The sequence below is a fragment of the Lethenteron reissneri genome, unplaced genomic scaffold (genome assembly GCF_015708825.2).
Source record: "Lethenteron reissneri isolate LAM-NWPU_2019-01 unplaced genomic scaffold, ASM1570882v1 scaffold_1581, whole genome shotgun sequence".
In the NCBI taxonomy this organism is placed as follows: domain Eukaryota; kingdom Metazoa; phylum Chordata; class Hyperoartia; order Petromyzontiformes; family Petromyzontidae; genus Lethenteron; species Lethenteron reissneri.
Window position 1 is genome coordinate 31,070 of NW_026891313.1, and position 14,544 is coordinate 45,613.

At 58.5% G+C, this 14,544-nt stretch overlaps 1 protein-coding gene and 1 non-coding gene across 2 annotated transcripts; one reads left to right on the forward strand and one right to left on the reverse strand.

The window, feature by feature from the left end:
- Window positions 1-1,678: 1,678 nt before the first annotated feature.
- On the reverse strand, window positions 1,679-13,814 carry LOC133362699 (histone-lysine N-methyltransferase 2D-like). Its single transcript, XM_061581621.1, has 3 exons — window positions 12,741-13,814; window positions 7,094-7,179; window positions 1,679-2,804 (listed from the first exon to the last, which is right to left on the reverse strand). Exons 1-3 carry the CDS (start codon window positions 13,623-13,625, stop codon window positions 1,679-1,681), a joined length of 2,097 nt encoding a protein of 698 aa, XP_061437605.1. The 5' UTR covers window positions 13,626-13,814.
- Window positions 4,612-4,716, forward strand: LOC133362700 (U6 spliceosomal RNA). Its single transcript, XR_009757525.1, has one exon. It is a non-coding gene; the product is annotated as a U6 spliceosomal RNA (small nuclear RNA).
- Window positions 13,815-14,544: the final 730 nt, after the last annotated feature.

The following is a 14,544-nucleotide window of genomic DNA, read 5'->3' on the forward strand; positions in this document are numbered from 1 at the left end:
TACAGAAAAGTTTCAAACTTGACCTCACTTCGCGTTTAGCTGCCCACCACCAGGTATGGAATTAACCCAGCAGCTGTCCGCCCGCCCGTCCGTGTCTGCGTGTGCCCGTCCGTGTGTGTGCGTGTGTGTGCATGTGTTTGTGTGCGTGTGTGTGCGTGCGTGTGCGTGTGTGTGTGTGCGTGTGTGCGCGTGTGCGCGTGTGTGCGTGTGAGTGTGTGTGGGTGTGTGTGTGCGTGTGCGTGTGCGTGCGTGTGCGCGTGTGTGCGTGTGCGAGTGTGCGCGTGCGTGCGCGTGCGTGTGTGTGCGTGTGCGTGCGTGTGTGCGTGTGCGCGTGTGTGTGCACGTGTGTGCGTGCGTGTGCGTGCGTGTGTGCGCGTGTGCGCGTGTGTGTGGCGCGTGTGCGTGTGTGCGCGTGTGCGCGTCCCGCCTCCCCGCAGTGTGGAGTGGGGAAGCGGTGCACTGTGGAGCGGCCTCTGAGCGAGCTGCACATGCACAGCAGCAGAGACAAGTCCGGTGAGCGCCGAGCGCGGGGCGTTGACGTGGGCTGAGCTGAGCGTCTGTGTGCCCTGCGGTTTTCGATTTAAAGCTTCTTTCGTGACTGCAGGGACTCATCTTCTTGGTTCTCTCGGTAAAGTCACGTAGAAGGGAAATACTAAAATAATAAAAATAAAACATAATAAAACAATTCTCACGACGTTTCGGCCACAATGCAAGCAGCCGTCCTCAGGTGAAGAAACAGACTCTGTCTTCTCGACAGACCTGGTCTTCACCTGAGGACGGATACTTGCGTTGTGGCCGAAACGTCGTGAGAATTATTTGATTATGTTTTATTTTTATTATTTTATTACTTCCTTCTACGTGACTTTACCGAAAGAACCAAGAAGATGTGTGCCCTTCGTTGCTGTTTTGCGCTCTCAGTCGCCATGACGCCTCCCGTATGTTCGGCAGCCCCAAAGATTTTTCCTCACTGGCCCAGTTTGGTGTTTTTTGGATCCAGCTCACGATGGGCCAACTAGATTGCGCGTCGCCACATCACAACGGCGAGCTACGAGTGCCGCACAGTTTGTCACACAACTATTGAACTCAACTTAAATGCCATTGGGACCTCATTTGCCAGTAGAAAAATATGATAATTGTTTTTTTACCCTTTTATGTGGCAACAAAACTTGTCAGATAAAAGGTACAGTGCATACATTATCAGAGTTATGTTTTTGTTTGCATTACGACTGCAGGTATTGTTGTCTATGCAACATGACTCCTTGTGAAAAAGGTGTCAGTTTTGTTGCCAGATAAAAGGGTAAAAAAAATATTATCATAAACTTAAATAACTGCCCGTATCCCGAATTTGGCCCGGTGTGTTTACGAATGGCCGGGCCGATGTTAGTCCCAGTCCACCATCACTGAAGACGCTGAATGTTTATTTGTTTATTGACGTAATCACCGTCGCCTTCTCAAGCCCTGGGGCTCTCGACCACCGAAAGCCGGGCCACGTAGGCCTCAGTTGTCGTGTGAGTTCTTCGATCCTTCGGACCGGAGACCACTTGAAGTGGTCTCAGAAGTGGCTCGTGATCATCTCGCCGCCACCACCACCGCACAGACAACCGGCGCGGCTCCACCTCATCCGCGTTCCGCATCTCATCTTCCTTCCTCTCGTTCCGCAGACGACCTCGGCGGCGGCTCAGACGCGCGGACGTCCCCGGTCGGGCTCGCCGACCCCGTGACCTCCGCCCCGGGTCGTGACCCCGACCCGCATTTCCACTGCGACCTGCGCTCGCGGGACAGCTCCGAGGTGTACCGCTACCCGAGCCCGCTGCACGCCGTCGCCATGCAGAGCTCCGCATTCCTGCACCGGCGAGGCGCCGGCGACGACCGCGACGCCGCCGCGTCGCCCGACGGAAAACCTCCTCCGATGAGCGATGGCGCCCGCCGCCACCGTCGCCACGACGACGCCGGCGCGGACGACGAGGTGACCGCGACCGTAGCGGCGCCACTCGGCGCCGACAAGGCGACCGCCTACATCGCGCTGCTGCAGAGGCGCGAGAGGAAGGCGGAGGCTGCCCGCGCCAACCTGAGCGTGCGGTATGAACCAGCAGTGCCCGTCCCGGCGGCCACGGCGTACGGTGTCGGCGGCGGGGCGGGCGGCGCGGTGGGCTCGGCGGTGGGCGGCGGCGGCGGTGCGCTGCCCGCGCTGGTGCGGCCCGCGTCCATCGCTCACTATGACACCTCGCGCCGCCACCACGACGACGATGACGACGACGGCCATGACGGCGGTGACGATGCCGAGCGGCGGTGGAGAGCGTCTGGCCCCCACGTCCATCCTGGCGCCGGCGATCGTCGCGGGAAATCGCCAAACCTGCAGCAGCAGCAGCAGCAGTCCACCAACGGGGAGCACGAGTTCCAGCGCCGCGCCCTGACCTCCATCTCCACGGACCTGCGCCCGCAGCGCGGCGCCGGCCGGTGGAGCGCGGCGGCCGAGCCAACGGCCGGCGCCCTGGGCTGGCGGCCGGGCGAGCTGGGCGGGCCCCGGTACCAGCAGCGGAAGGCGCGCATCTGCAAGCTCGGCCACGGCAGCTGGGCCGGCTCCCTGCACAAGTCGGCGGACCTGCGGGGCGGCCACGGCGACGACGGCGACAGCGCCTCCTCCGACCACCGACGGCACCCGAGGAACGCAGCTCGGTCGTCGTCGCCCAAGGGGCACCGGCTGCGCGAGGGCGTGGAGCTCGTGCGGCAGCGCTTCCGCTTGCCGGGGCGCCGGCGGGGAAGGCGCCAGCTCCGAGCCGGACGTGTCGGGCGGTGGACGCCAACTAACGGAACGGGAGGAGGTTGCGGGCGGCTCGTCGGTGTTCGATTGCCGCCGGCGATTGGTGCCACATCCGTCCGAGATCCGCGGCATCGGCGCCGGTGCCGCGGGGACCGGAGCCGATGGATATCGGCGGTGGTGGCTGGTGGAGGTGCCGGTCGGTTCGTGTTGGTAAACGGTGAATTCCCAGGTCCTGTTCGGACACCACTCGCCACTGACGCTGTCCGTGACCAGGGATCTGACTCGGGTCAGATCCCTGGTCACAGTGCGCTGACTGCTGTGTGGGGGGGGGGTTCACAAAGCCATCGATATCTCACGCACGTGATCCCGCGTGTGTTTCATGAGCCTTCACAATCGACGTTGAGCCATTGGTCCGTATCGTTTTTAACTGTTACAGCTCCTCCGGGAAAGTTCGATCATCAAAATAATAATCATCACCAGGTGTGGTGAAAACCACACCTGATGATGGATTCGTTTTAGCGGCGAGCCCAATCGTGTTTTGATTTTGTTGTTGTAACTTTCTGACGTGCCCCAGAGAGCTACCAAGAGAGAGCTTGACAGCTCGTAGAATCCCGCCAGTGTTTATAAATATTACAATTCTGATAGCCAAGCACAATCCACCTTCAATCGGCAGCTCGATGTGCACCTGTTGAGGCTCTCACCTGTCCGGGCTGTTGACGTACGAGAGACAGAGGTCGCAAACGGGTTTTGATTCCTTACCCGTACCCGTACCCGGCCGCACCAGGGTCGCAAATGGATACCCGCACCCGTACCACCGCTCCTCTCCACGATGGAGACCGCTCTACACAGAAACCTGTTTCAAGTGTTCAGGCGTCATTGACGCTCGCCCGGTGGAGCGGTGGCGCCGCGGTTTCAGCGCATTTGCGTTCTGGACCCGGAGAGCCGAGTTCGATTTCCCGAACAGACACTGGAACATGAGCGGGACAGAGGCGTGACATCTTGCACGCGCTGCGCCTCGCCCACCCGCGGGCAACTGGCAATAGCCAGAGGGGCCTCCGCTGCGTGGGCATGGAGAAGGAATGGAACGTGAACACGGCGCAGTTGTGGTCTGGGCCGAGCACGAGACTTCGAAGCGATTTGGCAACAGCGCTCGCGTCGAGCCCAGGGTCTCTCGTGCTGGACGAGAGTTGTCGGCTTCGATGCTCGTGTGCGGAGACACCGAGGCGAGGGGTGTAAGTAGCCGACATTTGGTAAACATGGCACGGGAACAAATGGCACACGTGGACACCGGGACACAAACATTTCACGATGAAACAGGACTCTACTAACAGTTAAAAGTGGTGTGCTAACAGTTATAAGTACTGTACTGACGGTTGTATACAGATATGAATGAAAGAGTTGATTCATCCCAAACCCCGAACCTGTTTCATTGTGCCTTCTTTCTCTCCAGAATTGATCACTCGTGCCATTTTTTCTTCCTTTACCAGTTTTACCTGTGACATTTTTATCTGTTTTACCTGTGCCTAGGTGCCTTCTTCCAATAAATGTTTTTGGAAAAAACCGTGAAACTCAATCAATGGCTGTCTATCTCTCACTCTTCGTGTATCTCTCTCCGTGTCTCTCTCTCCGTGTCTCTCTCTCCGTGTTTCTCTCTCTCCGTGTCTCTCTCTCTCTCCGTGTCTCTCTCTCAGTCTCTCTCTCTCCGTGTCTCTCTCTCTCCGTGTCTCTCTCTCCGTGTCTCTCTCTCCGTGTCTCTCTCTCCGTGTCTCTCTCTCAGTGTCTCTCTCTCCGTGTCTCTCTCTCTCCGTGTCTCTCTCTCCGTGTCTCTCTCTCCGTGTCTCTCTCTCTCTCTCTGATCCGGCCGTACATATACTAAAATTGGAACGATACAGAGAAGATTAGCATGGCCCCTGCGCAAGGATGACACCCAAATTCGTGAAGCGTTCTCTCCGTGTCTCTCTCTCTCTCTCTCCACCTGTTTGGGTGCGGCCGCACGAACCTGTTGCTCCCGCTCCAACGTTGGTGTGGATGGAGGCCTGGGCTCACGTGATAGCCTGAGCCTAGGCTGAGAGAGTGCCCACGCGTTTATAGACGCTTTACCCCGCTTTTTTTTTCGTTTATTGAGTCGTCGTGTTCAACATCCTTCTCTTCCTTCACTGTGAGTTCTCCGTTTCTTTCACGTGGTGCTGGTTTTATTTGTTTTGTGTGTTTTTCTTCCATCCCTACGGCACCACGAGCAGCCTTGGGCCTGCTGTGGCTGCCTCTCTCACCCCCCTCTCTCTCGGTGTGTCTCTCTTTCTGTGTCTCTCTGTTTTTCTGTGTCTCTCTCTCTGTCTCTCTCCTTCTGAGTCCCTCTCGGTGTTTGTCTCTGTGTGTCTCTCTCTCTGTGTCTCTCCCCCCCTCCGTGTATCTCTCTCTGTGTACCCCCCCCCCCCGTGTCTATCTCTGTGTCTCTCTCTGTGTCTCTCTCCCTCTCCGTGTCTCTATCTGTGTGTCCCTCCCCCGTGTCCATCTCTCTGTGTCTCTCTCCCCCCTCCGTGTCTCTCTCTCTGCGCCCCCCCCCCCCCCCCGTGTCTGTGTGCTCTCTCTCTGTGTCTCTCTCCCTGGTCTCACTCACTCACTCGCAGCACTCTCTCTTTCTCTCGTGTGGGTTTCCTTTGTTCTTTTTTCTCACTCTTTCTTTCTAGTGAGTTCCTCCTTGGTTTCACGGGTCTTGTGGGTTTAGGTGGGTCTTTATGATTTTTTGTGCATTTATTTATTTATTTTCCCCTCCAATTTATTTGGGGTAGTGCAGCCGCGTTTTGCACGCTAGGGTGCTGTCGCCAAGCATCATGGCACAGTACCCCAAGCTTTAAACCCTCTCGCGAAGGAACGGCGTGATGGTGTTCCCCCCGCCCGAGATCACCGTTGAGGCCGTCGTCGCGGCGGCGGCTGAGGTCATTGGCATGGCGGGCATCCTCGTTAGCGAACGGGAAAATCACGGGGTCGTCCTTTATACGGCGGAGGAGGCCATGGTGGCGCGCCTTGCAGAGACGGAGCTGGACGTGGGGGGGGAGCTGTTTTTACAGTGCACCCCCCTCTCCTCGCCTGCCGTGAAGGTGCTCCTCTCCGGCGCGCCGCCATTCCTGAAATGTGCGGACCTGCAGCGGGACCTCCTCCGCTTAGGCACCGTAGTGTCCCGCGTCATCATGTTGCCATTGCGGACGAGGGACACGAGGATGGCACATGTAATGTCGCTGCGGCGACAGACATTTATGATATTGAAGGACGGCAATACAGAACTCAACGTGACCCTGAAGTATACCATCGAGGGACACGTTTACACCATATACGCCTCCACGGCTGTACAGCGTTGCTTCGGCTGCGGCGGCGTCGGCCACACCCGGAGGAGCTGCCCGACCAAGGGCAAGGAGAACGTTGCTCCACCCGTGCCGGCGCACGCTGAGCAGCGGCAGCAGCAGCAGCAACAACAGCAGCAGCAGCAGCAACAACCACAACAACGGCAGCAGCAACAACAACAGCAGCAGCAACAGCAGCAGCAGCAACAACCACAACCACAGCAGCAACAGCAACAGCAGCAGGAACGCGCTGACCCTGCGCCTGGCCGCGCAGAGCCGGCGCCTGAAGGCGACAAAGATGGCTTCGTGCTAGTTAGGTCATGAAAGCGAAAAGCCAAAGCCAGCCGAGCAGAGGGGGGGTGCGACGGCACCTTTCCAAAGCGGGCGGGCACCGCTGGCGGCACCACCGAGCCGGACGGCTGCCCAGAAGGGGCGGCAGGGAGCGGCAGTGAGGGCACGGCGGAGAACACGGTGAGCACAGCCGCCGCCGCCGCCGGCGGCCAAAACCACCCGCCGGATGCGACCGAGGCAGAGGGACGACCACCGGACCCAGCCGCGGCCGCACCGGCACGAGCAGAGGAGCGACTGCGGGCCACTGTCGCGCCTGAGGGCGCAGCGCCACCCGAGGGGACCGCCCCATCGCTCGGCGGGGCGACGACCACGGATCCCGCGGACGAGGCACGCCCCGAGCAGGGTGAGACCCCGGCTCCTTGCAGCGCAATGGAAGAGATGGCGGTCACACCCGAGGGGGACGACGACGTTCTACCCGCCTCGACGTGCGACGGGGAGGGGGCCGCGGAGGCCACAGAAGGAGAGCACCCCGAGCCTGGCGAGACCCCGGTTCCGCCCGGGTCGTCGGAGGAAGTGACGGCCGGAGTACGCGCCGACACACACGGGGACTCTGACGACGAAGAGCAGTCGGGGTCCGACGTCGACGACGAAGGAGCCAGTGAAATGTTTTTTTCGGGAGTAGGAGGGGAGCAGGAGTACGTACCCGAAACCGTCCAAAGCTTCCTCCAATCGTCCTTCAGGAAGCGTCGAGTCAGCGTCCAAGCGAGCTTCCCCGATGTGATGGGCTTCCTGAACACCGCACAAAATATACAACGGGACCCCAATAAATGCGGCTTCAGCCAGCAGAAATGCTACCGGTTGCAGAAGTTTGTACAAAAACTGAGGAAGGGGTGCACCCCCCTTCCGCAGTGACCACCGGTGGCACCCACCCCCCCCCCCCTATTGCAATGGCGTCAGGCGTCCGCGTGGCGAGTCTGAATTGCAATAGTGCTCGAAGCGATGAGAAATGGAGACGCATGTGTCGTTTTCTTGTCGACCAAAACGTCGAAGTGGCGCTCCTACAGGAGACACACCTCGATGCCACGCTGCAGGCTCAACGACAACACCTCATGGGCGGCCGGTTCTTCTTTAGCCACGGGGAGGCCAACCGGGGGGGGTCGCGATTGTGTGCGGCAAAAAATTCACTCCTGACCATGTGACCTTTAGGGAGATCGTGAAGGGACACCTGATTACGGCCGAGTTTGTGCTCGGCGACGTCAGGCTGCGGGTAGTCAACGTGTACGCACCGAGCGCGAGCCGCGAGAGGGGGCTCTTTTTCTCGGGCGCACTGAGGGACACCCTGGACGAAGCCGACTCGGACGAGGTGCTCACGATCGTCGGGGGTGATTTTAATTGCACCCTCGACCCGACTCTCGACCGTAATGGCGCCGAGCCTCACCCGGAGACTGCGCAGGCATTGGCTGACATAGTACGGAGGCTAAACCTACTCGACACGTGGCACCTGCAACATCCGGCCCAGCGGCAATATACGTGGTGCCGGTGTGGTGCACAAGGGCGGATTAGCCTCGCACGGCTGGACTGACTCTACGTGAATGCCGACGGTGCTAACCTGCTCGGCGAAAGCAGGGTGGTCCCGTCCGGTTTTTCCGACCACCACCTGGTGTCGGTGCGCTTGCGTCTCCCCCTTCTTGGGCACCGCAGACCCTACTGGCGTTTTAACCTGCAACTCTTAGAGAATGCGGACTTCCAGAGAGCTTTCAGGGCCTTCTGGAAGGGGTGGCTAACACAAAAGGGCAACTTTGACACGCTCCAGCAATGGTGGGATAATGGGAAGGTACAGATAGGGTCACTATGCCAGCGGTTTATGAGCCAGCACGCAGCAGCTAGGCGGGAATGGGAAGAGCGGTTACGGGATGAGTTGCTGGCGCTGGAAGCAGAGCTGGGCTCACCCCAAACTAATGCGGATTACCGCACGCTCTTGGAGCAGCAACGGCTGGTGAGGTCTGTGTCAGACCGGGAAGCCTATAAGGCCTTTGCGAATCAGAGAATGCAACATCTGCTAAAGATGGATGTGCCTACCAAATCATTTTTCAGGCAACAGAGGCAGCCAGTCACCAAAAACCTTATTTCCAGCCTGCAGGCACCGAGTGGTGAAGTCCACACGAGCGACGAGGGCATCGCTAGGGTCGTTAGGGCTTTTTACCAGGATCTGTTTACTGCAGAAAGCATCCAGGGGGATGCTCTTGGGGAATTGTTAGAGGGTGTGCCTAGACTGACCCCTCCCGAGATGGAACAGCTGGAAGGGCTGATCACCCTCCAGGAACTGGAGGCTGCGGTGAGTGGCCTAGCTACTGGGAAGGTGCCTGGGATCGATGGCCTCCCAGCCGAGTTCTTCAAAGCTTTTTGGGGTGAGCTCGGCCCTTCCCTGGTCGAGGTGCTGAATGCGAGTCTAGCAAAAGGGGAGTTGCCGCAGAGTTGCAGGAGAGCAGTGGTTACCCTGTTGCCCAAGAAGGGGGACTTGCGCCTCGCAGCGAACTGGCGGCCGGTGTCCGTGTTATGCACGGACTATAAGATCGTCGCAAAGGCGTTGGTTAACCGGTTGAAGGGCGCGGCGGGGAGGATCATCCAGCCGGAACAGACATGCTGTATCCCGGGGCGGTCTATCCATGATAACATCGGGGTGGTCAGAGACGTGATCGACCTGGCAGACACCCATGGACTGGACACCGGCCTCCTTTTTCTCTATCAAGAGAAGGCTTTTGACCGAGTCAGCCACGACTACATGTATGCGGTGCTAAGGTCTTTTGGGTTTGGCCAGGGATTTATTGCGTACGTGAGGCTCCTCTACACAAATGTGTCCAGCCTCCTCAAGCTGAATAATCGGCTCCGTGCCCCCCTGGTCGTTACGAGGGGTGTTAGGCAGGGATGCCCACTCTCGGGGCTGCTCTATGCGCTCTGCATCGAGCCGCTATTATTAACGCTGAACCGGACCCTGTCGGGCTTCCTTATCCCTGGGACGGAAAATGCTGCGGTAAAGGTCTCGGCGTACGCGGACGACGTGTGCGCGGTGGTCAACGACGCGAGAGACGTGGCGGCGGTGCACAGGGCGGTCGGCCTCTACGAGAGCGCCTCCTCCGCAAAGGTGAACTGGCCAAAGTGCGAGGCGCTGTGTCTGGGGCCGCGGGGGACGATGCGCGCCGTGACGCTCCCAGGGGGGGTGGAGTGGGGCACGGAGGGCACCAATTACCTGGGGGTGTACCTGGGTAACCCGGCCACTGTGGCCAGGAATTGGGAGGATGTGGCGGAGAAGATTGGAGGGAGGTTGCAGGCGTGGGCCCGTTTCGCTCCGCAAATGTCGTACAGGGGACGGGTCCTCGTCGTTAATAACCTGGCGGCGGCCATGCTGTGGCATAAGGCCAGAGTCCTCCACCCCCCAGACTGGCTGTTGACGAAAGTACAGAGGGCTTTCACCGCCTTCGTCTGGCACGGAAGGCACTGGCAGAGGCCGGGGGTCCTCTGTTTGCCAGTGGAGGAGGGAGGCCAGGGCCTAGTGAGCGTCGCCAGCAGGGTGATGGCGTTCAGGGTCCTGGACATAAGGCGCCTGCTGTATGAGCCGGAGGAGCAGCCCTGGAAGGCCCTGGCCCTCGGCTTGCTGAGACAGGCCGGAAGGCTTGGGTACGGCCGCGAGCTCTTCCTGACGGACCTGGGGCTGGTAGACCAGTCGCCACTGCCGAGGTATTATCGCAGCCTGCTAGATGCTTGGCGTAGTCTTGAATGGGAGAGGGCGCCCGCGGACTATGATGCGAGCCTTTTTCTGCGGGAGCCGCTACTCGCTAACGACCTCTTCCAGGGCCTGAAGGGGGAACGCACCCTGGCCGCGCGGTTTGTTGCCGGAGGGGTGAGCAGGGTCAGCGACCTGGTGGACCCTAGCCGGCGAAGGTGGAGAACGGCTCTGGAACTCTCAGAAGCGGCCGGGCTGCGCTCCATGCTCGCCGGGACCAAACTGTTGCGGGAAGTCCTGCGGGCGATGAAGAGACTCGGAGTGGGGCTGGGAGAGTCGGGCGACAGGGAGGGACCCTCCTTCCCCCAGCTGACCTTCTCCTGTGCCGTCCCCTCTGATCGCGAGGAGGAAAATTATTAAAGATGGAGAACAGCAGGAGTGTCTCGCTGGCGGAAGTCCACAAGAAAAAGCTCTACACCGCCTGCGTAAAGGCGCTGCACTTCCGGGACTTGGAGGAGCTGCCAGACACGAAGTGGAGGGGATATTTCTCTGCCCTGACGGACGCTGGCCCCCAGTGGCGTGATATGTACCGGCCCCCCACTGCCAAAAGATGTGGCGACCTCCAATGGAGAGTAGCGCACTGGACTGTGCCGTCGGCGGTGTGGGTCAGCCGGGCCGTGCCGGGAGCTCCGGACACGTGCGCATTTTGCGGACTGAGGGAGGACCTGGCCCACCAGTTCCTCAAATGCAAGAGGCTCGCCCCGCTGTTCAGTTTCCTGGCGGGGGTGTTCGGGAGACTGGGCACCCCGTTTTGCGAGAGCGGCTTTGTGTACGGAGTGACCGGGACGGGGGGCGACAAGCGGCACGTCGCGAACTTTGTGTGCGCCCAGGCCAAACTGGCGATCTATACGACCCGGAAGCGGAGGCTGGAAGGCGGCAGCGGTAGCTGTGGAGTGCTGGCGATGGTGCAGGCCCTCATAAAGGCGCGGCTCGAGTTAGAGTTCGCCTATTACGGTCATGCCGAGGGGGAGAGTGACTTTTTGAAGAAATGGGGGTGCGCCAAAGACGCTCTGTGTACAGTTGTGCAGAATGCACTGATCTACACGTTTTGACCCCCCCCCCCCCCCCCCCCCCCCCCGTTTCTTGTCCAGTCGTGCGGGACTGACGCCGCTGTTCGCTTTGTGGTGATTGTCACTGAGACTGAACGCATTTAATTTGTCACTGGTTGCAGAAATGGTTGCTTCCGAGTGGCTTACAAGGCACAGCAATATTCCAGCGCAATTTGCGCTGGGGAAATAAAGTTTTCAAAAGTCAAAGTCTCTCTCTGTCTCGCTCTCTGTCTCTCTCTGTCTCTCTCTCCTCGTCTTCACTGTCGCTGCCCGTCGGAGCTCGGCGTCTGCGGCTCCTCTCCTAGGTGGGCGTCCCCGGCCCGAACGCTCGCAGGAAGCCCTCCTGTGTGGCAGCAGAGAAACAGAACGGAAAGAGAGCCCCACCATCATCATCACCGAGGTGTAAATGCTCTGCTGATATGCGTGGCATTGTCCTTGTGCTGGTCGCCTTTTGGCGTTGTTCTCTGATCTGATACTGGTGGTGAGTCACTGGGTAGAGAGACACTGGGTGGTGAGTCACTGATACAGAGACACTGGGTAGTGAGACACTGGGTAGTGAGACACTGGGTAGTGAGACACTGGTACAGAGACACTGGGTAGTGAGACACTGGGTAGAGCGACACCGGGTAGTGAGACACTGGTGGTGAGTCACTGGTACAGAGACACTGGGTAGTGAGACACTGGGTAGTGAGACACTGGTGGTGAGTCACTGGTACAGAGACACTGGGTAGTGAGACACTGCTAGTGAGACACTGGGTAGTGAGACACCGGGTAGTGAGACACTGGTGGTGAGTCACTGGTACAGAGACACTGGGTAGAGAGACACTGGGTAGAGAGACACTGGGTAGTGAGACACTGGTACAGAGACACTGGGTAGTGAGACACTGAGACACCGGGTAGTGAGACACTGGGTAGTGAGACACTGCTAGTGAGACACTGGGTAGTGAGACACCGGGTAGTGAGACACTGGTGGTGAGTCACTGGTACAGAGACACTGGGCAGAGAGACACTGGGTAGTGAGACACTGGTACAGAGACACTGGGTAGTGAGACACTGAGACACCGGGTAGTGACACACTGGGTAGTGAGACACTGGGTAGTGAGACACCGGGTAATGAGACACTGGTGGTGAGTCACTGGTACAGAGACACTGGGTAGTGAGACACTGGGTAGTGAGACACCGGGTAGTGAGTCACTGGTACAGAGACACTGGGTAGTGAGACAATGGGTAGTGAGACACTGGGTGGTCAGACACTGGGTAGTGAGACACTGGGTGGTGAGACAATGGGTAGTGAGACACTGCTAGTGAGACACTGGGTAGTGAGACACTGGGTGGTGAGACACTGCTAGTGAGACACTGGGTGGTGAGACACTGGTGGCGATTGGAGGACATGGGTCAGATCAACTCAATAACAACCGGTAGGAGGCTGCTAGATTTTGTGCAGACCATGGGCTTGTAATTACCAACACGCTGTTCCAGCGAAATTGTGGTGTTGATGGTGGCGGTGTGTAACCCCTCACCCAGCCTCCCTGTTCCATGAGCCAGGTCTTGCATGTGGTCAACAGCACAGCGGCCACCGCGTCCGTCAAGGGCCAAGTCTCCTCCGAGTCGCCCAGACGACCGGAGGCCCTCAGGTTCTTGACGAGCAGCGCGCAAAACACCACCATGGACAGCACGCAGCCCCAGCTCATGGGCCCCGCGGTGAGAACCTGCCAGGCCAGGGTCACGACCAGCCGGCGCGGGTCCACTTGCTTCGCCAGCTCCTCCGCGCGCCTCACAAAGTCTGGGATGGAGGCTTCGAACTCTGCCAGCAACGCGTCTCCTCGGGTGTCGAGCGCCTCCTGCAGAAGCTCCACACGCATCCGCACCAGCCGCCGGGAGGTCTGGAGCAGCGAGCGCACCTCCCGGAGCTGCCGCTGGATTTGCCGCGCCTGCCGCTGCAGCTCCTGCCACTCCTTGAACTGCTGCAACTGCTGGAAATGCTCCTGCTGCATTTGGTGCAGCTGCTTGAACCGACGCATCAGCTGCACCTCCTGGAGCTGATACTTCTTCTGCAGCTCCTGCAGCAGCTGCTGCTGCTGCTGCACATCCAGGAGCTGCTCCTGCTGCTGCAGCTGCTGCACAAGCTCCTGTTGCCGCTGCACCTGCTGGAGCTGCTCCTGCACCTGCTGCATGTGCTGGAATTGCTGCTGCCAGAGCTTCTCCATCCACTGCTGCTGCTGCTGCGACAGCAGGAGATGTTGCTGCACCGCCGGGAGCTGCTCCTGCAACTGCTGAAGCTGCTGCTGCAGCTGCTGCTGCAGCCCCTGCTGCAGCAGAGGCTGCTGCTGCTGCTCCGTCTGCTGCGTCAGGTGAGCCACGTAGCCGGAGATGAGATCGCCGGTTACGATGGTCAGCAACTGCATCGCTTCATCCTCCTCCTCCTCCTCCTCGCCGCAGCCACCGACCCCTCGCCTGAATCTCCCCCGCAGAATGCGACGCGGCTTGGGCAGAGGCCGCAGGCTGCATGGCGGTGTAGGCCTCAGTGGCGGGATTGACGTCGTTGTTGCTGATTCCGCTGCGCTGCTGTGGGAGGGTCGTTGATGTCGCGAGGCAATTGAGGAGGTGGAGGAGGTAGAGGAGGAGGTAGAGGGGGAGGTAGAAGAGGAGGTAGAGGAGGTGACGACTTCGCGACTCGATGGAAGCTGTTGGCTTCTACCTCCATTGCGATTTGGTTAACGGTGATGTCGTCGGATCGATCCGTGGATCGATTCCTCCATGCGATTACGTTAGAATCGACTTAGATTGCAAGCCGTCGGTCGATTCTGACCTCGATTCACGATCCTCACGGGGGGGGGTCACAGAGACCCATAGACTACAGAAGAGATAAATAATAAAAATAATGTAAATATTAATAGAAATAAAATAATAAATCACGACGTACAGGTTTTTTTTTGTGCTTTTTTACACCTGATGAAGGAAGTTTGTGTTGCCTGCGAAACGTCGTGATTTTTTTTATTATTTTTTATTATTTGTATTTTTACCTACGTGACTTTACCGAAAAAACCTACTCCTGGCAGTCACGAAAGCTTCAAATGTAGAATTACTGATAGAGACCATCGACTATCTAAGTTGTCTTGTGGTTGTTGTTGTTGGTTGTTTGACTTGCATCCCACTGGGATTTTTGCACACAGCGTTGGTGTGTAACGGTGATTTTTTTCTGCAATATTTTGCTGTCTTTTCTTGAATTTTCTGTTTTCACTCAGTCACATAGTCACTTAAAGATGTTTTTTGTTCATGTTTTTGTTTTTTCAGTTTGCACGTAGTCACTTTAAGATGTTTTTT